The 24,550-nt window shown below is 48.3% G+C and overlaps 6 protein-coding genes across 6 annotated transcripts, besides 3 other annotated features; 4 read left to right on the forward strand and 2 right to left on the reverse strand.

Moving 5' to 3' along the window:
* Positions 1-139: 139 nt before the first annotated feature.
* Positions 140-1,571, forward strand: TSTA_104140 (ariadne RING finger, putative; the record flags this gene model as incomplete). The annotated part of the gene is made up of 3 exons (XM_002486387.1): positions 140-423; positions 479-913; positions 941-1,571. 3 exons carry the CDS (start codon positions 140-142, stop codon positions 1,569-1,571), a joined length of 1,350 nt encoding a protein of 449 aa, XP_002486432.1.
* Positions 1,572-2,010: 439 nt separating this feature from the next.
* TSTA_104150 (DNA-binding protein HGH1, putative) lies at positions 2,011-3,539 on the forward strand. Its single transcript, XM_002486388.1, has 5 exons — positions 2,011-2,153; positions 2,215-2,260; positions 2,314-2,417; positions 2,479-2,592; positions 2,653-3,539. The coding sequence occupies exons 1-5, from the start codon at positions 2,133-2,135 to the stop codon at positions 3,517-3,519; spliced, it is 1,152 nt and encodes a 383-aa protein (XP_002486433.1). The 5' UTR covers positions 2,011-2,132; the 3' UTR covers positions 3,520-3,539.
* Positions 3,540-3,917: 378 nt separating this feature from the next.
* TSTA_104160 (transcription initiation factor IIF subunit alpha, putative) lies at positions 3,918-6,191 on the forward strand (the record flags this gene model as incomplete). Its single annotated transcript, XM_002486389.1, has 4 exons — positions 3,918-5,267; positions 5,319-5,609; positions 5,672-5,885; positions 5,950-6,191. 4 exons carry the CDS (start codon positions 3,918-3,920, stop codon positions 6,189-6,191), a joined length of 2,097 nt encoding a protein of 698 aa, XP_002486434.1.
* Positions 6,192-6,512: 321 nt separating this feature from the next.
* Positions 6,513-13,631, reverse strand: TSTA_104170 (fatty acid synthase beta subunit, putative). The gene is made up of 4 exons (XM_002486390.1): positions 13,500-13,631; positions 13,256-13,331; positions 7,292-13,166; positions 6,513-7,238 (listed from the first exon to the last, which is right to left on the reverse strand). The coding sequence occupies exons 3-4, from the start codon at positions 13,085-13,087 to the stop codon at positions 6,756-6,758; spliced, it is 6,279 nt and encodes a 2,092-aa protein (XP_002486435.1). The 5' UTR covers positions 13,088-13,166; positions 13,256-13,331; positions 13,500-13,631; the 3' UTR covers positions 6,513-6,755.
* Positions 13,359-13,389: a microsatellite.
* A 1,014-nt stretch (positions 13,632-14,645) lies between the features above and the next one.
* Positions 14,646-20,603, forward strand: TSTA_104180 (fatty acid synthase alpha subunit FasA; the record flags this gene model as incomplete). The annotated part of the gene is made up of 3 exons (XM_002486391.1): positions 14,646-15,168; positions 15,228-20,179; positions 20,232-20,603. The coding sequence occupies 3 exons, from the start codon at positions 14,646-14,648 to the stop codon at positions 20,340-20,342; spliced, it is 5,586 nt and encodes a 1,861-aa protein (XP_002486436.1). The 3' UTR covers positions 20,343-20,603.
* Positions 14,974-15,028: a microsatellite.
* A 46-nt stretch (positions 20,604-20,649) lies between the features above and the next one.
* Positions 20,650-24,194, reverse strand: TSTA_104190 (N2,N2-dimethylguanosine tRNA methyltransferase; the record flags this gene model as incomplete). Its single annotated transcript, XM_002486392.1, has 3 exons — positions 20,650-23,031; positions 23,228-23,913; positions 23,969-24,194. 3 exons carry the CDS (start codon positions 24,192-24,194, stop codon positions 20,650-20,652), a joined length of 3,294 nt encoding a protein of 1,097 aa, XP_002486437.1.
* Positions 22,445-22,500: a sequence feature (CT-rich).
* Positions 24,195-24,550: the final 356 nt, after the last annotated feature.

The raw sequence follows: 24,550 nt of genomic DNA on the forward strand, positions 1-24,550 counted from the left end.
CTGTCTGCCTGAAAAGGGTGGCCGCCACAACCAGCTGTCGTACATAATCGACCTGCATCGATGTCCGAGCAACATCTGCATTTCATGCATATCAATCACCATCGATTCTACAGGTTTATTCATCTCAGAGATAGGTAATATGTCTTCCAGAACACATTCAGGTGGTCACAGATCATCTACAAGGAGAGGTCATGGAGATCACTCGAGTCGCGCTGAGATGAACGAGGAGAATCATGAGTCATCAAGGACTCATTGCAGAACAGGAGTGCAGCCTGCTCCACAGCATACCAGACAGCATAGACCTTCTTGGATGCGCTTTGGCGGGCGGACAGAGCCCCTAGTACTGTTGACAACCGTAAAGAAGAGTCAACGACCAGCCTTGCATACAAAAACTTCATCTCAGGGTCGAGGATCTGCTTCCAAGTATGAAATAAATTGAATATACTCTACCTTTGACTAGAGCTGATGCGCATATTAGACAAAACAATCCTGATTCATCCAAGGATACGAGCACCCGTCCGAGCCATACAGCACAAGAATCAAGTCTAAAGAGTTCGACAGAGTCCACAACACGCAAGAAGCAGAAGCAGGGACCTACTAGCAGTCTACTTTCTTTCTTCTTTAGCAATAAACACACTCACCAGGCTGAACCAGTCAAACAAGTCAAACCAGTCAAGAAGTATGCATCAACCTACGGTACCCCCTTTTCATTAAGAGACATGCTGATGTCCAAGGACAGAGTAACCTGCATAAGCTGTTTAGCAGATGACATACCTGCAACAAGAGCAGCAAAATTAGCTTGCTCCCATCGCATGTGCTATTCTTGTCTTCGACGATTGTTCACTCTGTCTATTACAGATCCACAACAACATATGCCACCCCGATGCTGTACGCAGGCGCACGTCCCGAACAAGTACGTTGAACTCTTATTCGATCACAGATTCCAGAAGAAATGGAAATCGAAGTACAAAGAATACACAACAAAAGACAGATACTACTGTGCCGCCGAGTATTGTGGTAAATGGATCAAACCAAGCGAAATTGTCAAAGACAGCGCTGGTAAGCCCCGGTATGGGAAATGTTCTCGCTGCAAGACCAAAATATGTTGTCTCTGTCGCGGCGAGTGGCATAAAAACCAGGAAGAATGTCCAAAGGACGAAAATATTAGGAAGTTAGAAGAAATGGCCAAGGAGAACGGCTGGCAACGATGCTACAGTTGTTCCGCCATTGTGGAATTGGTACATGGCTGCAATCATATGACCTGTCGATGCAAGGCTCAATTCTGTATGAAGTGTGCTAAGCCGTGGAAAACTTGTGAATGTCCGTTGTTCAATGATCATCCTGATAGGGAGGAAGGGGATCGAATTTTTGGTGATGATGCTGGATGGGTTGATGAAGATGATGACGACTTTTACGTCCGATTTCCGCCAAGGCCTGAAGCAGTATGGCGTCGACAAGAGTATCTTGCACGTCAGTACATTTTTGCACACCGTGCTCTTGATTTTCCGCGTAATTTACGAATGAGAATGCATGATCAGGAAGCACTGAATCGGATTCTTGGAGTGGCTTGAGATGGGAAGAGGAATAGGAGCTGTTCTTATTTATTCGGTTATGGGCCTGAGATTGTGGAAACACATGTCATTTCCATTGTGATGATGTACTAGCTTGAAGGTTTTCGTCTTCTAGTACTCCAGTTAATGTGGTCATGGTTCTGGATGAGGGCCTTGAACGTAATTTTACATACAATCGATCCGCCTATTCTGATGTACCAGAACCGCTTGATGAGGTCAAGAAAGAAGTATCATAGTTACTCGGAAGTCGGGATCAGTTATAACTCCAGCATTTCATAGCCATGTTGCACTCACTGTGCAGTGTAGTATGTAGTATGTCCCAAGATGAAAAATTGAGGATATAGTAATGGATTCTGACCAATCAGCACGCTGTATTTCTCCCCACCATAAAAATGTTATATCCAGACTGACATCCTCATCTTTCTAGTTTTCGTTCTCTATATCATATTTTATCAACTGATATTTATTCGTTTAGTCTATAATCTCTGAATTGAATATATCACAAAATTCCAGTACAAAGACAAAAGCTTTGCTGCTGGACATCTCTCAAACTATACCAAAATGCCTACAGAACTAGAGGAGGTAAGTTTTTATATCACTCTACTTTTTGACTAGGAATGTCCGAGTAACCACCTTCATCTAGCTCGTGGAGTTCCTTGGCTCTCCGAATCCACAAATAAGACAGATCGGTATGTCTCAAATCGTCTCTGTCAAGGTCGGATATGCTTACAGATATCGATAGCTGCTGCAAACCTCACTGTCTTTTCCTCAAGTCAACCCACCCTCTTCAAAAGACAAAATCTGCAACCCATAAAAGACTTGAAAATTCTTGTTTTAGATCATCCGGTTTGTTGCCTTCTGCTGTACTGAGATGATGGCAAGCATTGCTGATATAAGAACTTGCCAGACTATTGCCAAAGATGCACTTACAATGTTAATCAATCTCTCTGCAGATAAACAAATATTGAGGTTCTTAGCAGATGATGACGGCTTTATCGAGATTCTGATTTCCAAAATATCTGTTCGTTATTTATCTACTCTCTGTATTGCAAGATCCTCGGACTAACTAACAACTCGGCAGAACAAAAAAGAGCCAAATGCAGACGACATTGCAATGCTACTTGCAAACCTCGCCAAAGCAGATAGTTTTAGCCGTATCATCTCCTTCACCAGAAAGAAAGCAGATGACGTCTCTACATCGACAAACGCGCTGAATCAATTACTAGACTGCTTTGTCAAGGGTGCCGAGGGAAATCTAAACAAAACCGCTAATTACGATTATCTAGCATATGTCTTTGCAGATCTCTCAAAGACTGAAGAAGGTCGGAAATTCTTCACGACGAAACAAGACTATGACGGAGTCATCCCCGTTACGAAGTTGCTTGTCTTCACAGAACATATGAGCGACATTCGACGAAGAGGAGTAGCCTGGACTATCAAGAATGTCTGTTTCGACGTCCAGTCTCACCCTATGCTCATTAATGAAGAGGATGACGAGGGCGCCAATTTGCTTCCTTATATCTTACTTCCAATCATGGGACCGGAAGAATATCCCGATGATGAATCGTCTGAGATGCTACCAGATTTACAACTCCTGCCTCCCGACAAACGACGAGAGTCAGATCATCAAATCATCCTCGCACATTTAGAGACTATCCTGCTGTTGACCACGACACGCGAAGCACGCGATAAGATGAGAAAAGTGCAGGTTTACCCTATTATTAGAGAGTGTCATCTTGGTGTTGAAAGTGAGGAAGTCCGTGAAGGATGTGATCGACTAGTTCAGGTCTTGATGCGTGGAGAGGAAGGAGAAGTAAATGAAGCTGAGCAAGAGGCTATACAAAGAGCTGGTGTACATACTCTTCTGGGTCAACAGAAGCGATCTATCACAGAGGCTGTTGAAGAGGATGATGAAGAAGATGAGCAGATAGTGGACATACTAGCTTAATCAAAGTCATCTATTCTAGTAAAAACATAAATAGATTTAGTTGTGAAAAGAAAGAATGAGTTATTGATGTAGTTGAATTGATAAAGAAAGACAATGACGCTGTTGATGCCTAAGGCAGAAATACCTGCGGCGTTTTGTCCAAGGCGGACCTCGTTGAGAAACGTCAAGACTGACATCGTTGCGTTACCTTGACTCACCTCGAACGCCACGCTGCGAGACGGACATATCTTTTCATTTACAGAATCTATGGATGTTTATATCAAGCCTATCTGAGTAGGAAGTGAAATACACCGCCCGTCTTTCGACAGTGGCGACCTTATCTCTCACGAGGCTCTCAGTGAGCTGACTTGGTTCGCGTCGCTTCATCTGAAAGCAATTATCCACCACAACTCGTCACCATGGCTACCCCTACAGACCACAAAGCGAGCAGGGTGCCAACAGAAGGCGCTCAAATGATGAAAATCCGTCGTCCCAGAGCAGCAGATCCCCTCGTGCGGCCTAAGAAGAGGCCTCTACCTGGAAGACCTGCTGCAAATCCCGCAGCAGCAAAGGGCGCACCAGCCTTGAAACCAACTACAGCTACCCCGTTGGGTACTAAGACTGCCACAGAAACACCGCCGACTCGACTTCCGCGACCTAATGTACGAGATGACATGACTGTGAACGGATTCAGCGGTCCGCAACTCTCCAATATTGTCACGGACTACCCGTTAGTTACCACCAAGCGCGCGTTGCGAGAAGGACTCAAACATCACGTTGCCAAGTTTATTTCAAAGAAGAGCATTGATCCGAGAGACGAACAGCAGTTTACGAGACCAGTACGATTGCAGCGCCGAGATCCAAGAGCAAAGCCTCCGGACCCAGACGCCGTCAAACGCGAAGATGAAAAGCCCATCCCCTACGCTATGCGAGACATGACTGAGGCTGAACGAGTAGAATTTGAAGCAAAGAAAGCTGCGCGCGAGAAAGAGCGAGAAGAAAACCTGGCTCAAATTGCGCCGTCAACAGCCACGTCTCAGAAGCAAAAGAATCTTCCGAAACCAAAAACCCAGCAGGTCATGAAAGCAGACATGACGGCAGAAGAGATTGCTAAAGCTCGAATTAAGTATGAAGAGGCCCTGCCGTGGCATATGGAAGATTTTGACAATAAGAACACGTGGATGGGGAATTACGAAGCAGCTCTTTCGGAAACATATGCGATGTTCGTTCTCGAGCCAACTGGAAAAATGAGGATGGTCCCGATTGACAAATGGTATCGATTCAGCGCGAGGAACGCGTTCAAAACGTTGACTATCGAAGAAGCCGAGAAGTTCATGTCAAAGAAAATCAAAGACCCGCGATGGTTCATGGAAAAGCAGCAAGAGGTCGTTCGACAAAAAGAACTGGAAGCGTATGCTAAACAGAGAAAGGTCTATAGAGGCAGGGAGGTATCTACCACAGGCTTGGATGGCGACGACATGGATTTCGAAGAGGATAGGTTTGCCGATGACGAAGAAGTGGATGCCGGTCTCTTTGAGGAGGATGAGGATACCAAGGCTGCTGAGCAGCGTATCAAGCAAGACCAGCTGAAAGCTAATGTCTTCGATCTGAAAGAAGAGAAAGATTACGACGAGGAAGAGCTGCGGGAGAAGAAAGAAAGAGAAGCTCGCAAAGTGCTTGGTAAAAAAGTACGAAAGGCACTACAGCGCCGAGAAAAGAATTACGATTATAGTAGTGGTTCGGACGTCAATCCCTACTCCGATGAAGAGGTACGATGAACCCCTTGACTCAATGACCTAACATACTCACCCATCCTACAGAGCTCCGACGAAGACAGCGAAGCCGAAAATGAAAAGGAAGAGGACAAGAAAACCGAAGACGAGAAAGCCCTCGCTAAGGAAAAGGAAAAAGAGAAGGAATCTGGCGCATCTACAAAAGCAAGCACACCGTCCGGACGTCCAAAGCATACAGACGCACTGAAAAAGACGAGCGGCATCGGTCGTAAGCGTATCGGATCTCCTAATCTATCAGATGCCAGTGGAACAGATACATCTCGAAAGAAGCCCAAACATGCACCACCCCATTCTGTTCCGTCTCCATCAGGCCTCTCTGTAAGCTCCTCCCCCCAAGCCCCTATTATTATTTTGACACATATTTAACGAGTAACAAACAGCAGACCAACAAAAAGCGAAACCGAGTCGGTGGTCCCGGATCCGGTAGCGACATCGAAGGGGGCGCAATCTCTGGCGCCGATCTCAGCGATGCAGGAAAAGCGAAGAAACTCAAACTCAACCTATCTCGAGCCGGTACTCCCCTTGGCTCACGCTCTGGCAGTCCCGCAGCACCTCTACGCGCCGGAACACCAGAGGGCGGTTCAAACCTCAAAGGTCCGTTCCCCCCCCTCCCCAATCACTTCATCCTAATCATAAATACTAACTTTCCCTGAAAAAGGCCCCCTACGGACCTCAACCCCCCGCCCCTCCGTCTCCAGCACATCAACATTCCCAACCCCTGCTGAAATCCACGCCGCCATCCCGGCCTCCGGAATCACAAGTCGCGACCTCCTCAAAATCTTCAATACTCGCATTGGCGACTCAAAGGAAAATCATCGGCGGTTTATTGCTATTGTCAAGGATGTGGGGATTTATGGTAAGGAGGATCGGTTGTTGAGGCCTGGTGTTTTGAGAGAGTGATTTCGAAAACATCACACTTCTCGATACAAACTCGGTCTGGGGTATTTGTCGTTTCTGGGTTTGTTTTACTAGCTTTGGGGGGCATAATAGGGGAGCCAAGAAAGATGGAAAGCAGTAAAGTGAATAAATATCCCGTGCGAGGATGGATAAATATAGATGTATCTAAGACATTCAGTTTACTACCAGCACATATCATGACATGCCTTGCTTGCGAGATATCTAGGTGAAATACTGCAGAGGTGAAATCATATGGGTAGACTGTTTCATTACACATCGATCATAAATCGAGATCTTAGTATTTATATCGTTAGAAGAAAATTTCATTTGAAAGTCCATTGATTAAAAGGTAGGTACAGGGTACTTCTATCTATTAATGTCGTCATTAACAAGAAAAAACATCGAATGCGCCATGAAAAGAAAAAATGAAAACAACCAATCGATATCTAAATTTAATTGTATGTATAAAACAATCATCCATGCATGACATTGACATGAGAAACTGCAAATCAAACAAAATCATTACTTTCTTTATCAACTTTTATACACAACCCCCCTTCTTTCGATTCAAGAAGCAGGTGCTCGTGTGGCGGCAACGGCTTCCTTGGGATCCTCATATTTATCCCAATTAGCCAACACATTGGCGATACGAGGAGAGCCCGTCAACCTGTACACATCCTCAAAATATTCCTTGGTGATCTCGAATGGACGAGCAGTCACGTTAGGAATGTACTTTCCAATCAACTTGCTTGGGTCGATGGTGGTCTTGTTGATCTTCTTGAGCAAGAATGATCGGAACGGCTTGACTCCAGAGCGCAAGAACGTACTGTGGAAAGGCACATCGATACCACGCAGAGGAATCGTGGCAAATCCACGCTCAAGGGTGATGGGTTTGGGCTTGGCTTCGGTTTGCTTGACACACTCGTGGATGATTTGTACCAGGTGCTCCTTGACATCTTCAAGAGACATTTGCTGCATGAGTGCTTGGATGTCGATCTTCTGTGCTTTAAGCACGTTCAACAGATTTGTAAGGGTGTCAAGAGCACGCAACTAGAAGTCAAGGTTAGTAATAGTACATATAGTCAGGTCAGAATAGGACTTACATCTCCAGCAGCCACGTATTGCATGTTGGCCACATTATAATTGACAATCTCCAGCAACCATCCTGTAACTTCCGAAATGTTCTCAACACAATATTGAAGAGCCTGCTCGTTGAAGGTCTTGGAAATACGACTGGGATTGACAGCGCACATGGAGTAGTTAGAGCGACCTTGTTCGTCACGCTCAACAGCGACTTGCATGGTCAAACCACGGTAGAAGACAACGGAAACCAAGCTCTCAATAGGCATGACTTCGGCAAGAGCGGCCAACGCAGAGTATTCACCAAGTGAATGTCCAGCGAAGCTGCTATCTCTCTGGACGAGACCCTTGGAGCGCATATCCTCAAAGCTGGCCTTTTCCATCAAGGTCAATGCAGGCTGCGTGAATTGAGTTGCAGACAAGAGACCTGCTGGAGATCGGTAGGTGTAGGAGTTGGTATTCTCATCGACCTCTTTGAAGATCTTCTCAGACTTGATCGATCCATCCGCATTGACAGTCTCGAAAGTCATGGACATGTAGTTCTGACGAATTGCTTTTCCTCGTGGACCACCAAAGTAGATGGTCAACTCCTTGGGGTTATTCTTCACAATGTCAATGATGGAGAAGCCGTAGTTTTCCAAGAAATGCTTGTCGGCACGGTCCCAGACCTCCTTTGCCACTTCACTGCTAGCGTAAAGATCCATACCCATTCCTTGTTCCTGAGAACCTTGTCCAGTGAAGACGTAGGACGAAACAGGTTGCTCAACTTCTGCTTCACCTTGCAATGCCATCTCGTCGGTGTCCTTGTTTCGCACTTCAACTTTGACGATCTTGCGACCCGCAATCATACCAGTGTGTTCAAGTTTGACAGCAATGGCATCATTGGGTAGCACCATACCAACGAGGTTGACATGGAAGCTTCGGACGCGGCCAATGTTGTTCTCAGCAGCCCAAGTCTCAACCAGGCTGCGTACAGCAGCACTTGAGTACATTCCATGAGTGATAGTGCCAGGCAATTTAGCATAGCTAGAGAATACACGGGAGACGTGGATTGGATTGTAATCACCAGACACACGTGCATAGTTCTCATTGGAGGCAGGGGCACGAAGCTCGAGCGGCGTCTTACCACTGAGAGGGATGGGGTTCTCAAAGTTGACCGGCTGTTCGATGGAGGAACCGTTGCGCTCAAGGTAATCAATGACGGGATTACCATGGGACAAACCAGCTTCATAGTCGACAGAAGCGACCTGGATGATTTCTTTGGTAGGCAGTTCGAGGAGGACTTGACCAATGGTCTGGACACTGCTGAAGACGGTCTTGTTCTTGAAGCGAACAAGCGACTGAAGTCTGAAAGTCAAAGTCTGTCCAAGAAGCTCCACATCGGGTTCGTCAAGGCGGAACCATTCCTTTGACCGAAGAACGGCGATGTCCTTGGTCGAGGTAAGATGCACTTGCATAGGGACCTCATCTTTGCGTTGGAAAGTGTTCTCGTAGTCGTCATAGGTTCCTCGGTACAAGAACTGGCTGGTGACATGCATGATCGGCTTGCCTTCGCGTTTAATGGTTCCACAGACTTCAACCATTTTACCCGAATCTTGATTGATAACCGCGTTAATCTGGGCAGTAGTGTCAAGGACATCTCCGACTTTGAGGGGCTCGGCGCCGGGAACCATTCTGAAGCCGTTGGAAAGATGAACCAACTTCAGTAGATCACCATCAATTCTCCGTGGGAAGATAGGCTTGGTGATGGCTTTCCATCCAACAACAATAGCAAAGTCCATAGGAGCGTAGGTGACGCGACCAGGGCGGTTGACGAAAGCCTCCCCAGTGTTACCAACAGCGTGGACAAAGTCAGCGACGGCTTGGGCTGTGATCGTCTCACGACCGCCATCAAAGATTGCAGTGATGGGAGTATCGAAAGGAACGTTCCTCTCTCCGAACCATGCGCGGTAGTAGAATTCCTTGATGCGATCGTTGCGATTCTCCATGACCTCGCGGATCGGAGCGTATCCAGTTTCCGGGTGGTAGGTGAAGCGGAAAGTCAAGGGAATGACGCCTCCCTCGGCAGTTCGGCCCTCAAACATGGTGAGAGCAATCTCCTTTGGTCCCACCAACTTGATCTCGACCGTCTTGACTAATTTCGATGACTGACTGGGTTCCCTGACGCTGATAACGGTCCTCTCAGGATCCTCAGGGGAGACAATCTCAACGTACAAGCCTCTTGTTGGCGCGAGCAATCGTTTCAGAGGATTGGTCTCAAAACGTTGGCCTTGAACAAAGACTTCTGTGGTGAAGAAGGCATGGCGCCATGAGTAGTTTCGGCCGGCAAGGATCTGCATCCAGGTGTCTAGCTCGGGAAGCGTTGCAGACGGAGAGTTCGAAAGCCGGTAAGTAGTCTTGTTACCATCTTGAGACACGGTGAGGCCATCAATCTCAAGGTCTTCATCAAGGGGTTTAAGAGGCTGTCCACCAAAGTATTCAATGACTGGAACGTCTTCCTCCTTGCCTGCATAGATGTCTCGAATGAGGTACTGGACATGTCCATTGTGGATGTTGTCGAGAATTTCCTTGATAGGCTCGTCGACTTTTGTGACGTATCTGACAGCCATAGGACCTTGCAAAATGGCTGTTCGGCCAACATCCTGACCGTAAACGGCCTCCAAGTCCTCTGATTGCCAGAGAGAGTCCTTCTTGAACCAGAATTCAAAGTTCTCATCCAAAGCAGGGACAAACGGAACGGGCTTTTGACCACGTCGCTGGCAAAGCAATAGGAAATGCTGTACATCCTGAGCATTAATTAGCTGAGTGGAGGCCTCAGGGTAAGTAGACAAAATTTTGTCAACTGTCGGGTATGGCTGATTGAGTTCAGAGTAGTTCTGGAGGAGAGAGGCCTGACCCTCTGTTGAAGTGAAGCGTTCCTCTACACGGCGAATAAAGTCACCGGTGAGTTTCTTGAGACTTTCGTCAATCCAGCGGGATTCATGCTTGACGTACATCAATTCGACCATACGGTGGACAACCTCAGTGTATGTCATGTCTTCAAGATCCACAGTCTCACCAGCGGAATTGCGGCCGAACCACACTTTCTGGAAATCATCGTTCAGCTTCTTGATGATCCAGTCTCTGTTCTTCTTCAACTCCGGTACCCGCTTGGCTTTGTCGAGAGAGAAAATCTTCTTGTCCAACTCACTCCAGAAGAGCACACCACGGGTAGCGAGCTTATGAATGGGTTCGCCCATTTCGGACAACACTGTGATCACACCACCAGTAGGCTTTTGGTAGGTCTGTTCCCATTCCTCGTCACCGACACCAGGAGCGGCAGCGATCGCTTTTTTGGCGTTGAGAGAAGTGTGTGCTTCCTTTGCGGTCATCATACGACTACCGAACATGCAGCCATCGAAGGGCATTGGAGGGTAACCGAACTTGGACGACCAAGTACCAGTGAGATAAGGATAAGTATCCTCAGAGCCACCGAAACCACTACCAGCAACAAGTACGATGTTGCTACATTTGCGGATACGGCCGTACATCGCCAGGATGGGTTGATGGAAATCTTCAAACGAATGATGACCACCACCGCGACCACCAGTCCATTGAAGGATGACAGGGAATGAAGGATTGGCTTTAGCAATGTTGATAACTTGCTGGATAGCGTCGGAAGAGCCTGGCTTGAAAGAGATGTGCTTGATGCCTAGTGTTTCAATATATTCGTTGGCGACTTCAATGGATGGCACACCAGCACCGATTGTAAGACCCTCGATAGGGACGCCGTCAGCACGGAGTTTTCCGATCAAAGGAATCTGCCATCCCATAGCACGCGGGTTGACATAAATCAGGTTAACAGTTATACCGCGACCGGGAGGAATGGCCTTCTCAATCTTAGTGAGAGCTTCGGTCATTGTTCTGGCATTGTAGTAACCGCCACCTGCCAACTCAATGTGATAACCAGCGTTCATCGTGGCAGCGATGAAGTCCCACGGGACTGTCGTAGGGGTCATACCGGCCACCATCACTGGGGGAACGCCCAACAGCCTGCTCATCTTTGTGTCGACATATGTTTGACCAACGGAATTTTTCACCAGGCGAGGCCCATGTTCCTTGACCCAATCCACGGCGAATTTCACTGAATGTTCGTCGCGGTCGAACAACTCTGGCTTGTAGCCGACCTCCGCGTTTGTGCCGTCGAGGGCACCACCCAAGATCACACGGACGCCAGTGCCATCCTTGTTGCGATTGGTAAGGACACCCAAACCAGAAATTCCACCCGGTCCGAAATCGACAATGTGAGTAGCCTTGGGGAAAACAGTAGCCTGCTCCCAGTTTACTGGGTCGCGCGTGATCATGCGTACGAGCTCTGGAATGATGTTCTTGTCACCAACCGCTCGGAGATCCTCACCAGTCTTGGTATCAAAAACAGGGACAACCAAAGATTTGCCCGAGATCTCAACTCCTTCAACATCTTCCAAAATCTGGTCATATGCAGATGCCAAATAAGGACTGTGGAAAGGAGAGGTGATGGGAAGGAAGCGATTCACAAATCGAGTTTTGCGCTGGGTGAAAGGTACCCTGTTCTGATCAAGACCCGTTGGAGCCTTGACTTTTCGTAGGCGCAAGTTCAAACCGTATAGTGAAATGGGGGGACCCGTGACGACAAAATTTCGGGCACTGTTGACTAAAGAGATAGCAATATGCCTGTCCTGAGGCAAATGCTGGTTTGTGGCATCAATATGTTCTTGTACCGCTGCGCGTTGAAGGTCGCGGATGGACAGCATGGGAGTCGGAGTACCTTCACCGTTCTCAATAGAATCTTGAAGAGTTGAAGGCGCCAGAGACGTTCGAGGGTAAGCTTGCTGGCTACGGAGACCAATCCAGAAAAGCAAAGTAATGGCGTCTCTCGCAGCCTTTGCAAAGTCTTCCCATGTCTTTGCAGCAGCAATGGCAGCAGCAGTGACAACACCCTGCGAATGACCGGTAGTTCCGCTAATGCGCTCCAAGAGCTCACCTGGCTGTCTACCCAGAACTTTACAGGTCACCATGTAGTGTGCCAACTGCACCAAACCAATGAGTGGCAGACTGACAGGAGCCGACACCAAGTAGTCGGTATCAGGTTGCGAATCACGGTCGTGAAGCCATTGTAAAATATCTAATCCTTTAGGGTAGAGTTTCACTGCATCAGGATCGCGAGACAGGGATTGAAGGAGCTCGGCTGACGAGGAGATCAAATCCTCAACGAACGCAGGGTAGGTGGTGTAGACCTCTCGCAGTTCGTCAAAGTATTCTTCAATGTTGCCCTGCCCGCCAAAAACAGTATACACACTAGCACGTTCGTCGCCGGCAGCACGGAACAAGGCGGAGTCGTAGGGCTTGGTCGAGCGACCTGCAGCTGCACGAGCGGCATAGTATGCCTTTACAACCGAGATTTTCTTGGCTGATATTCCGGATAATGTTGCGGCGACGGCATGCACATCGTTTCCTCGCATAAAAGCTCGTTCGAATTCATTAAGAACCACTTTTAGCACTTCAAGGTTGGTGGGATGCGAGTCTTGGTCACCCTCATCGACCTCTTGCGCCACATGACCGACATATCGGGCCACCAACTCGAGTACTGAGGACGGCTCGTCGTCTTGAGCCAAATCATCTGTAGGCGGCGGCAATGAAGCATTGAATGTATCTTTTAGCTGTGCAGCCTGAAAGTGTAAAGACGTGGGAACGAGGAAAGAGAACTCGAGGGATCCATGTGTGAGGATGAGTGGGCGGAGGGATTGAGAGGAGCGAGGAGTATTAATGCCCGTCTGAGGGCCGGTAGATGTCCCGTACATGGCTGATTATGCAAGAGCGTCGCAAGTTCGTATTAAATAAATGTAATAATGATAAAGAGAGGAAGACTCGATCGTAATACTGCGTTGACTCGATGGTTAGTTTGGAACTGGGAAGAAAGGAGTCGGGATTGCAAGCAATGCTACCACCACTTTTTTGGAAGGACTTACTCAGACCTTCACAGGGAGCAACTCCTTCAGCACCCGCCAAAGCCGATGGAGTAGACTGATGTCTGTGAATAGTAGTCTTTTTGAAGGTTAATTGATAATATGGGAGGAAGAAGAAGAAGAAGAAGAAGGAGAAGTGGAGGGGAAGAGGGAAAAGGGAAAGGAGCAAGTGATGATATGGTGTGTCAGGGAAAAAAAAAACGATAAGCAGCGAAAAGGGCAAGTGGCAGGATGGGGATAAGCTTACAGTTGAGGCAGCCAAAAACAGAAGGGGCTACCGGGCAAACGGATTGAGAGAGCGCTCTTTCCTCTTGGCTGTTCTGTTCCTGCCTTTTGACGAGGTGTCGCCTTCCAGAAGCGATTTTTTCCTGCGGTGGTTGAGAAAGAAGTTGAACACCCACAAGCTCCCATTAGGCTTAGCGCGTTGCGGATGCCCCCCAAAAGCCAAACGGTTGGGCGGCCCCAGCTGGAAAGGCGCGCCGTGATTGGCTGCCGGCCCACATGGTCCGCTTATCGGCTCTAGTCGATACAATTTATGATTATCGTACCTGAAAGTAGCTCCGAGTGGACTCGCTCAAAGCATGCCCATTTCACTACGTATAACTACTAGAGAGAGCTGATCTGATGCCTCATGTCGGCACTGTGTCGATCAGCGACAGTCTATTGACGGCGGTAGATAGCTGCAGTAAGGGGCTCCTGTGGAATAGGATCAGTAACTCAAAATCGCAGAATTTATCGAATCATGCATTGTGAGGACACACGCTTAGCCAATCACGGTTAGCGCACGAAATGAAGCTCAATGGCTAGCCAATCACAACATAGTTATACTAATCGGCTAATACTATCTGGGCACTAGCGGATCCTCGACAGCTGCCCCAACAGTTGGCCTGGGCCCTTCCGACTGGTTCATCGGGTTTGTCTCGGGCATGGTATTTGCTCTCCCAGCAGAAAAAAAACTATTAGTGAACACAGCAGCCTGGCAACCATCCCAACTACTCCATCAACAACATCGTTCTGTCTGTCTGTCCAAAGCCAAGGGAGATAGCTTTGAACCTTCCTTAAGACTTCAATTGACTTCCCGTGTCTTTTCTTTCTCAAACGGTTGTTCGGTTTGTCTCTGGTTTTTCTTTTCCAGTCTTCCTTCATCCGTGGTTCCCCTCTGCAGCTTGACTCGTCAGCTGCAATTGGAACAGTGAACTTTTCTTTCTTGGTTCTCTTTTCATTCTCTCTCTACTCGCTGCATGATAAGCTATTTATCTCCTCTATAGACTCGACCGCCGGCAGACCGCTGATTGCCAGAGTGTTCCTGTGTCATCTGGAACAGCTCTGTGTGATTTATGTTCTGCATTCTCGATTCCTATTTATTACGATTTAATATAATTGCCCGTTCATGATGCGTCCCGAAGTCGAACAAGAACTCGCCCACACGTTGCTGGTCGAGCTTCTCGCCTACCAGTTTGCGTCGCCCGTCAGATGGATTGAGACACAAGATGTGATTCTCGCCGAGAAGCGAACGGAGAGGATAGTGGAGATTGGTCCGGCAGACACCCTCGGAGGCATGGCCAAACGGACACTGGCCTCGAAATATGAAGCTTATGATGCAGCCACATCCGTGCAGCGACAGATTCTCTGCTATAACAAGGACGCCAAAGAAATTTATTACGATGTCGATCCCATCGAAGACGAGCCGGAATCACCAGAGCCTTCTGCAGACTCTGGTTCTGCCGCCCCTGCTGCCGCCGCCGCAGCTCCAGTCGCAGCTCCCGTCGCCGCAGCGCCCAGCGCGGGCCCTGCTGCGATGGTCGAAGATGTTCCTGTCTCCGCTACCGATATTGTTAGAACTCTCGTTGCACAGAAGTTGAAGAAGGGACTAGCAGATATCCCTGTGAACAAAGCTATCAAAGATTTGGTGGGAGGTAAGTTGATCATTACTCGAAATTGCAATTCTGGCTCAGAAACTGACTTTTGATTTTAGGTAAATCCACCTTGCAAAATGAAATCCTCGGTGACTTGGGCAAAGAGTTTGGTTCGACTCCAGAGAAACCAGAAGATACCCCGCTCGATGAATTGGGTGCCTCAATGCAGGCTACATTCAACGGACAGCTCGGCAAACAGTCTTCGTCCTTGGTCGCTCGTTTCGTGTCCTCGAAGATGCCTGGTGGTTTCAACATTACAGCGGTGAGAAAATACCTCGAGACTCGGTGGGGTCTCGGCCCTGGAAGACAAGATGGTGCTTTGTTGCTGGCGTTGACTGCCGAGCCTGCGTCTCGTCTAGGCTCTGATGCCGATGCAAAGGCCTATCTCGATGGAATCGCGAACAAGTATGCGGCACATGCAGGCATCAGCCTTTCATCGCCTAGTGCAGGCGGTGATAGCAGTGGTGGCGCCGGTGGTGGTATGATGATGGATCCAGCTGCCATTGATGCATTGACCAAAGACCAGCGTGCACTTTTCAAGCAACAACTCGAGGCCATCGCTCATTACCTGAAGATGGACTTGCGCGCCGGGGACAAGGCCCACATTGCCTCCCTCGAGTCTCAGAAGGCTCTCCAAGCCCAACTGGATCTTTGGCAAGTCGAGCATGGTGATGTCTACGCTTCCGGTATTGCACCCTCTTTCGACTCGTTGAAGGCGCGTATCTATGATTCTTCCTGGAATTGGGCTCGACAGGACGCATTGAGCATGTACTACGACATCATTTTTGGAAAGCTTCGAGTTGTGGACAGAGAAATTGTCAGCCAGTGTATTCGCATCATGAACCGCTCCAACCCTCTTCTTCTCGATTTCATGCAATATCACATCGACAACTGTCCCACCGAGCGAGGTGAAACCTATCAGCTGGCAAAGGAATTGGGTGAACAGCTCATTGAGAACTGCAAGGAAGTTTTGGGTCATGCTCCAGTCTACAAGGATGTTGCCATTCCAACTGGTCCACAAACCACCATTGATGCACGCGGCAACATTTCATACGCGGAAGTGCCTCGTGCAAGTGTTCGCAAGCTCGAACACTACGTCAAGCAGATGGCTGAAGGCGGTCCTATTTCGGAGTACAGCAACCGAACAAAGGTCCAGAACGACCTCAAGAACGTCTACAAACTCATTCGCAAGCAACACCGATTGTCCAAAACTTCCCAATTGCAGTTCAACGCTTTGTACAAGGATGTTCTACGCGCTCTCTCCATGAACGAGAGCCAGATCATGCCCCAAGAAAATGGCCACGCCAAGAAGGGCCGTCTAAGCAAGCCCAATGGAACGCTTCGCCCAGGAAAAGTCGAGACCATTCCTTTCCTTCATCTCAAGAAGAAGGACGACCACGGTTGGGAATACAGCAAGAAGTTGACCGGCATTTACTTGGACGGTTTGGAATCTGCCGCTCGACAGGGTATTACTTTCCAGGGAAAGAATGCTCTCATGACTGGCGCTGGCGCCGGATCTATCGGAGCTGACGTTCTCCAAGGCTTGATCAGCGGTGGCGCCAAGGTTGTGGTCACTACCAGCCGCTTCTCTCGTGAAGTGACAGAGTACTACCAGAGCATGTACGCAAGATACGGTGCCAGAGGCTCTCAGCTTGTTGTTGTTCCTTTCAACCAAGGTAGCAAGCAAGACGTGGAAGCTCTCGTTGATTACATCTATGATTCCAAGAAAGGTCTTGGTTGGGATTTGGATTACATTGTGCCGTTCGCCGCCATCCCTGAAAACGGTCGTGAGATTGATAGCATTGACTCGAAATCCGAGCTCGCTCACCGTATCATGTTGACGAACTTGTTGCGCCTTCTCGGTTGCATCAAGACGCAGAAGCAAGCGCATGGCTTCGAAACACGTCCCGCCCAGGTCATTCTTCCTCTTTCCCCCAATCATGGTACTTTCGGAAACGACGGTCTCTATTCCGAATCGAAGTTGGCGTTGGAGACTCTGTTCAACCGATGGCATTCAGAGAGCTGGGCCAGCTACCTCACTATTTGTGGTGCGGTCATTGGCTGGACCCGTGGAACTGGCCTCATGAGCGCCAACAACATGACTGCTGAAGGCGTTGAGAAGTTGGGCGTTCGTACCTTCTCTCAGCAAGAAATGGCTTTCAACCTTTTGGGTCTCATGGCCCCTGCCATTGTCAACCTCTGCCAGACAGAACCAGTCTTTGCCGATCTCAACGGTGGCTTGCAGTTCATTCCTGACTTGAAGGATCTCATGTCCAGGCTCCGTAGTGAGATTATGGAGACGAGTGCTGTTCGCCAAGCTGTCATCAAGGAAAATGCTATTGAGAACAAGGTTGTCAATGGAGAAGATAGCGAGGCTCTTTACAAGAAGGTTGTCACCGAACCTCGTGCTAACCTCAAGTATCCATTCCCTGAACTTCCAAGCTGGGACGAGGAGATCAAACCGCTTCACGAACAGCTCAAGGGCATGGTCAATTTGGACAAGGTTGTTGTTGTTACCGGTTTCGCCGAGGTTGGCCCATGGGGAAACTCTCGTACTCGATGGGAAATGGAAGCATACGGCAAGTTCTCATTGGAGGGATGCGTTGAAATGGCATGGATGATGGGCTTGATCAAGAACCACAACGGGCCATTGAAGGGCAAACCTTATTCCGGATGGGTTGATTCCAAGACTGGGGAACCTGTGGATGACAAGGACGTCAAGGCCAAGTATGAGAAGTATATCCTTGAACACTCTGGTATCCGTTTGATCGAACCCGAGCTTTTCAATGGATACGACCCCAACAAGAAGCAGCTTCTTCAGGAAGTTGTCATCGAAGCAGACCTTGAGCCCTTTGAGACATCTAAAGAGACTGCTGAAGAGTTCAAGCGTGAGCACGGTGACAAGGCTGAGATCTTTGAGATTCCTGAGTCAGGTGAATACCTTGTTCGTCTCAAAAAGGGCGCAAACTTGATGATCCCCAAGGCCTTGCAGTTTGACCGTCTTGTGGCTGGTCAAATCCCGACCGGTTGGGACGCTAAGCGATATGGTGTTCCTGATGATATTATTGACCAGGTGGACCCTGTCACTCTTTACGTCCTTGTCAGCACTGCAGAGGCCTTGCTTTCGTCTGGTATTACCGATCCTTACGAGTTTTACAAATATGTTCACTTGTCCGAGGTCGGTAACTGTATCGGTTCTGGTGTCGGAGGTACTTCTGCCTTGAGGGGTATGTACAAGGATCGTTACCTTGACAAGCCAGTGCAGAAGGATATCTTGCAAGAATCATTCGTCAACACAATGGCCGCTTGGGTTAACATGCTTCTGTTGTCGTCTACTGGTCCTATTAAGAGTCCTGTCGGTGCATGTGCGACATCTGTTGAATCTCTGGATATTGGTTACGATACCATTGTCGAAGGCAAAGCTCGCATCTGCTTGGTCGGTGGTTTCGATGACTTCCAGGAAGAAGGCTCATACGAATTCGCCAACATGGGCGCTACCAGCAACGCAAAGGAAGAGTTCAAAAGAGGACGTACTCCACAGGATATGTCTCGTCCCACATCCACCACGCGAAATGGTTTCATGGAATCTCAGGGTTGCGGTGTCCAAGTACTCATGACTGCTCAACTCGCTCTTGACATGGGTGTACCTATCTACGGTATCGTTGCTATGTCCAGCACAGCTACTGACAAGATTGGGCGTTCCGTGCCAGCTCCTGGTCAAGGTGTACTTACAGTTGCTCGCGAGAACCCTGGCAACTTCCCGTCGCCCTTGCTTGATATCAAATACCGCCGCCGCCAATTGGAACTCCGTCGTCAACAGATAAAGCAGTGGGAGGAGTCCGAGCTTCTTTACCTTCAAGAAGAAGCCCAGGCGCTCAAGAGCCAGAGCTCCGAGTCGTTCAAGGTTTCCGAATACATGCAAGAGCGGGCTGAACACATTCAACGTGAGGCTATCCGTCAAGAGAAGGAAGCTCAAAGCAGCTTGGGCAATGATTTCTGGCGTCGTGACCCTCGCATTGCTCCTTTGCGTGGTGCATTGGCTACCTGGGGTCTCACCATTGATGACCTTGGTGTTGCCTCTTTCCACGGAACGTCTACTGTTGCCAATGACAAGAATGAGTCTGATGTTATTTGCCGGCAGTTGACTCACTTGGGTCGCAAGAAGGGTAATGCTGTTTTGGGTATCTTCCAGAAGTACTTGACCGGCCACCCCAAGGGTGCTGCTGGTGCATGGATGATGAATGGATGTCTTCAGGTGCTCAATACCGGTCTTGTTCCAGGCAATCGCAACGCCGATAACGTTGACAAGGTTATGGAGAAATTCGACTTGATTGTATACCCCAGCCGAACGCTCAAGACGGACGGCATTAAGGCATTCTCAGTCACTTCATTCGGTTTCGGTCAAAAGGGTGCTCAGGCTATTGGTGTTCATCCTAAATACCTGTATGCCACCTTAGACAAGGCTCAGTTCCAATCATATCGCAACAAGGTTGAAGCACGTCAAAAGAAGGCATACCGTTACTTCCACAACGGTATGATCAACAACACCCTCTTCCGTGCTAAGAGCAAGGCTCCATACGAGGACAATATCCAGAGCAAGGTCTTCCTTAACCCAGACTACCGCGTTAGCTTGAACACAAAGACTTCTGAATTCACTTACCCTGCTGTCTTTTCACCGGCACCTGCTACTCCAGTTGTTGAGTCCGACAAGACCCGCAAGATCGTCGAATCCCTAGCTGCTGCCACCGCAGGACCCAACTCACAAGTCGGTGTTGACGTCGAGGATGTCGAAGCCATCAACATCGAGAACGACACCTTTATCGAGCGCAACTTTACTGAGCGCGAGCAAGAATACTGCCGCAAAGCGCCATCCCCTCAAGCCTCATTTGCAGGTAAATGGAGCGCAAAGGAAGCCGTTTTCAAATCCCTCGGTGTCCAATCCAAGGGAGCTGGGGCTCCATTGAAAGACATCGAAATCATCAATGATACCAACGGCGTCCCTGTAGTAACTGTAAGCCTCTCACCTTCTAGCATCATTTGATACTCTCACTAACATGAAATAGCTCCATGGATCCGCCGCCGAAGCCGCAAAACTCGCAGGCATCAAATCAGTGAATGTGAGCATCAGCCACAGCGATTCTCAAGCCATTGCAGTCGCTGTGTCGAAGCTCTAAGAAGATTTTTCCTCACTGATAGATTTAATATTTCTCTTGTAATGCTTCCTAATGAGCGATGCCTTTTTCTCTTTCCTGATACTTTCCTCATCATGTCTATTTATCCTTTCTTCTGTCATGTCTCTGTATGCCGCTCTGTTCTGTTGATAAAGACAGGGAAAAGAAAATAATAATAGATTCAGTGAATAATATAGAATGATCGTGATGTACACATTCTATATACTCGTTGTGTAAATACCTAAATCATACTCTTTATTCACCAATACCATGCTCTAATGACTACTTATATAACATCTATCTACCATGTCTAATGTCCCGTCGCTTTACTCATAGGCCCCCAATTCAACTCCGGATTCATCTGATACCGTACCACCTTCTTCCTCCCTCTACCCATTTCAGTCGAGAACTTTTTACCCTTTGATTCATCGAATTTTATTGTCAACGTACTCGGGTGCGGTCTCTCTTCCGTTTTATTTTCTGCTGTAGTTGTCGTGGTGGTAGTAGGTTCCGCGGAAGGAGGACTAGTCCTCCCTTTTCGATATAGAGCCGCCTCGATCCTCATACTAAGATCAGCCAAATCCTTCCCTTCCTCCAGCGCAGTTTGCACCTCCTTCTTCAATACATTCAACGGATTACTTCCATCAAAGTGCGATCTATCATTCCTCATAATCCCCGCTGCCGGTGTACCGGGTTTATATTTCTCGCCATTGACATCTTTAGAAGGAGGACACCATTGACGAACCCATTCACGCATGATTTCCCATAGCACGTCCCATGGTGCATCTGTGCGTACGCTATTGGGTCGTGTATGGCTGCGGGTTGTGCGATATCCGAGACCGTGCAGCGCGCCGCGGAATGCGTCTGTGGGTATCGTTTGTGCATGGAGGACTTTTGCGAGAGCGCTCAGACTGACGAAAAAAGGGAATTTCTCTTTTAGGTGTGGTGACATGCGCGGGATGATGGCTGATTCTTCCTCCGGTTTAAGCTCTTCTGTGGTTTCCTTTGCGGTCGTTTCGTCAGACTCGAAAGGTGGACTCAGATCCAAATCTTCTTCCAGAGCAGTTGTCAACATCCCCTCAATTCGATCTAGGGTATGATAGACATTCGGATCTGATTCAGGCACAAGGTCCAACACTCTTTGGATGAAATGGGGATTGTGCAATGGTCCTCCCCACATCGGACCGGCCAGATGAGTCTTGAACCCACAATGTTCACAACGCGGTGATGTCGTGGGTGCTTGGGCTAGGACATAGTTATGAAAGATTTGACCGTCCTTCTTCCCCTGCTTGACCTTTGTGCCGGCCAGATATTGCGTGGACCATGCACCGCATCCAGAATCGCAGTTGAATACTAACATGGTGGTACTAGCCAAGGCTTTGACGTTGATAGGCGACTTGTGAATACGCACAAAGACTCGAGCGTAGTAATCAATAGACAGAGAAAGAAGAGGTTCAACAGCAAGACCGTATCTTGCTGCCGAACTCGCGACAGCATGCAGAATAAGTCGCAGTCCAATTTCGTGTCCATGCGGTAATCGACAGGGGATACCTCCATACAACGCATAAGTCTTTTCGGGATACCCAGTTGACGCAAAGACAGCTGCATCAGTACACGTTACGCATAGCATACCCCCATCATTAACAGCCTGAACAGCAGCATCTAGAAACGGCGCCGCAGTGCCGTAGGGATCAAGATCAATGACGTGAAACTTCTTCCCTGTTCCGTCGTTTGTATGCGTTTCGCCTTGGAGACTGTACATGTATGCACGCGCATCGCCGACGTTGGGTCGAACGATGTTTTCAACTTGGTTGTATTTGATATTGAGCTTGATAGCTTCGACGGCGGCGGCGGATAAGTCGTTTGAGACAATTTTTGTTGCGGTGGAGATTTCTTTGGCATATCGTAGTGCTCTCAGACCTGTTGCTGATAGTGCATCGAGGATTTGAAAGTTCACCGGTTTCGTTGAAGCTGACTTCTGTGCATCTGCTCCTGCTTCTGGCGGTACGAACCCCGTAACAACCTCATCCGCAGCCCGTCGCTGTCCTTCATCCCCCTCCCCATGATGCTTCTTCATCACCTCCTCACCATCAACATCAACATCATCCTCCTCCCCCTCCTCCCTCTTCCTCTTCTTCCCCTCCTTACCCTTCTTCCTCCTATTCAATCTGTTCAAATTCTGCTCCCTTACAAGCGCCACATGATGATTCGCAAACGCCTTGATCGCAAGCACACTTAAATCACGATTAAATTGCTGAATCGGATTATAAAACACCGAAGCTTGTTGCTCGAATCCGCTACCGCGGGGTTTCAGATTCGGGGGTTTATCGCTGATTGGTTTTAGGATATATGCGAGTCCTTCTTTGACGGGTTCGTATTTTTTGTTGTTTAGGTCTATAGTTTTGGGGGATTCTGTTGGCGCTGAAGCTGGCGCCTCGTTGGAGGTAGATGTCATTGCTCCCGTGGAGCGGTAGTTGCGTAGTAACAGTAGTTTAGGGTACTGGATTTGGACAGTTGGAGTAATTGACTCAATTGCTGATCTGAATGAAGTGTAGAATCTAGGCAGTATTCGCTTCATTGGCCTGCCATAGCATTCGACGCTTTGTCGCGGAGTGATCAAATCGGAGTCATCAAAGAGAAAGAAATATTTTGGACGCACGGGCCACTTCATATCGAATTTGCATGTGGATAGCTACATTCAATTAACTCAGTGCAAGTCTTGTTATTAGTAATTACAGATTAATTAATAGTATATACTGACATGCCACATTCACATCATAAGAAACAAAAGAAAAACATCACAACCACTCGCCAATAACCGGTACGCTGGAATAGAGCTTATCCCAGCTCGTCATTTCCCAACTAGACCCTGACCCAGCTCTTCCCACAATCCCCAAAGCACCAGCAAGCCAAATAGCAGCCGTAATCCCTGCAATACCATGAACAAGCCACTTATTCTTCCTCCTTCTAGCCGTCTCTTCCCTCGTCTCACCCAATATCCCAGTCTTGGAAGTTGAACCCCTCTCCATCCGAGCAGTAGTAACTCTAACACCCATCCAAGTCGCAAGACCCCCAACCAAATGCCACACACTCGCCGCAACAAATAAAATATAAAACAAATTCCAGAAAACGGGACTCCGCGCAAATCCATGCGCAACATAACCCAATCCAACGCTTGAACTACCGCCGTCGATTTCCAACGGAATAACCCGGTTAACACCCACGTGTAAACCCACAAGCGGAATCATGGCATAACCTAGCTTGGCCTGTAAGCTCGGCACAGGCCAGGATTTGATCAGATAGCGCTGATTCCGTTGTTCGGCGCCGTACATTTTGGCGCGGCGGCGTGCTCGAATGCTGCGTAATGCGATTCCGGATGCGATGTGTGCGACGATGGGGAGTGCGACCATGATAGGTTCCAGGGAAGGGGATTGATAGATGGGTCGTGTGAGTAATAGGAACGAATCGCTGGACGGGATTGAGCGAGTCGCAAGAGGGATGAGCGAGGTATTGATCGCATGTAATGCGAAGAAGACTGTAGGCGGATACGTCGAGTATCGCTGAATTGCCGATACTAGTAATACAAATTAGATCTATGCTATCGATAGCTGTATCAATGGAATACTCACGCCAATAATCCCATGAATGCGACTTCAGTCCTATCCGCGAAATACCAAAAGATCGAGCTTGTTCTCCGTTTGTATTCGCCGGCTCAGGGAAGTAGTCCCCCGTCTCGATATCAGGTGGATCATCGTCGACGGGCGAAGGGTCCAGTTCTTGCATTGACAGTATTGAGCGGGTGTCGATTGTGTCTACGCCAGATAGTAGACTGTCGGTTCTTGTTGTTCTGGCCATGAGTGCTCGCTCGGATGGTCCGGGCTTGCGGCGTGACGGGTCGGAAAAAATAGAAGAATATCAAGTAAATCAAAAAAAAGAAAAGAAATGTTATTGAAATGTTAGTTGATTGTCATGATCACATTAAAAAGGCATCTTGAAGAGATCAGAGCAAGAATTGAAGACGGAAGACTCTAGAGCATCAGGGGAAAAACAAAAACAGGCTGTGATTGGTTGCGTCATCCCAACAGTCACCGAGCTCGCTGATTGGCTGCTTCACTATACAAGTCTTTTTGTTGATCCTGAGGATGTACTATGTATTTAATGTAAGTTGTGTAAAAGATTATACTAGTATTTGTGTGGAATAGAATGAATGT

This window comes from Talaromyces stipitatus, genomic scaffold, assembly GCF_000003125.1.
Source record: "Talaromyces stipitatus ATCC 10500 scf_1105507295511 genomic scaffold, whole genome shotgun sequence".
Taxonomy (NCBI): Eukaryota; Fungi; Ascomycota; class Eurotiomycetes; order Eurotiales; family Trichocomaceae; genus Talaromyces; species Talaromyces stipitatus.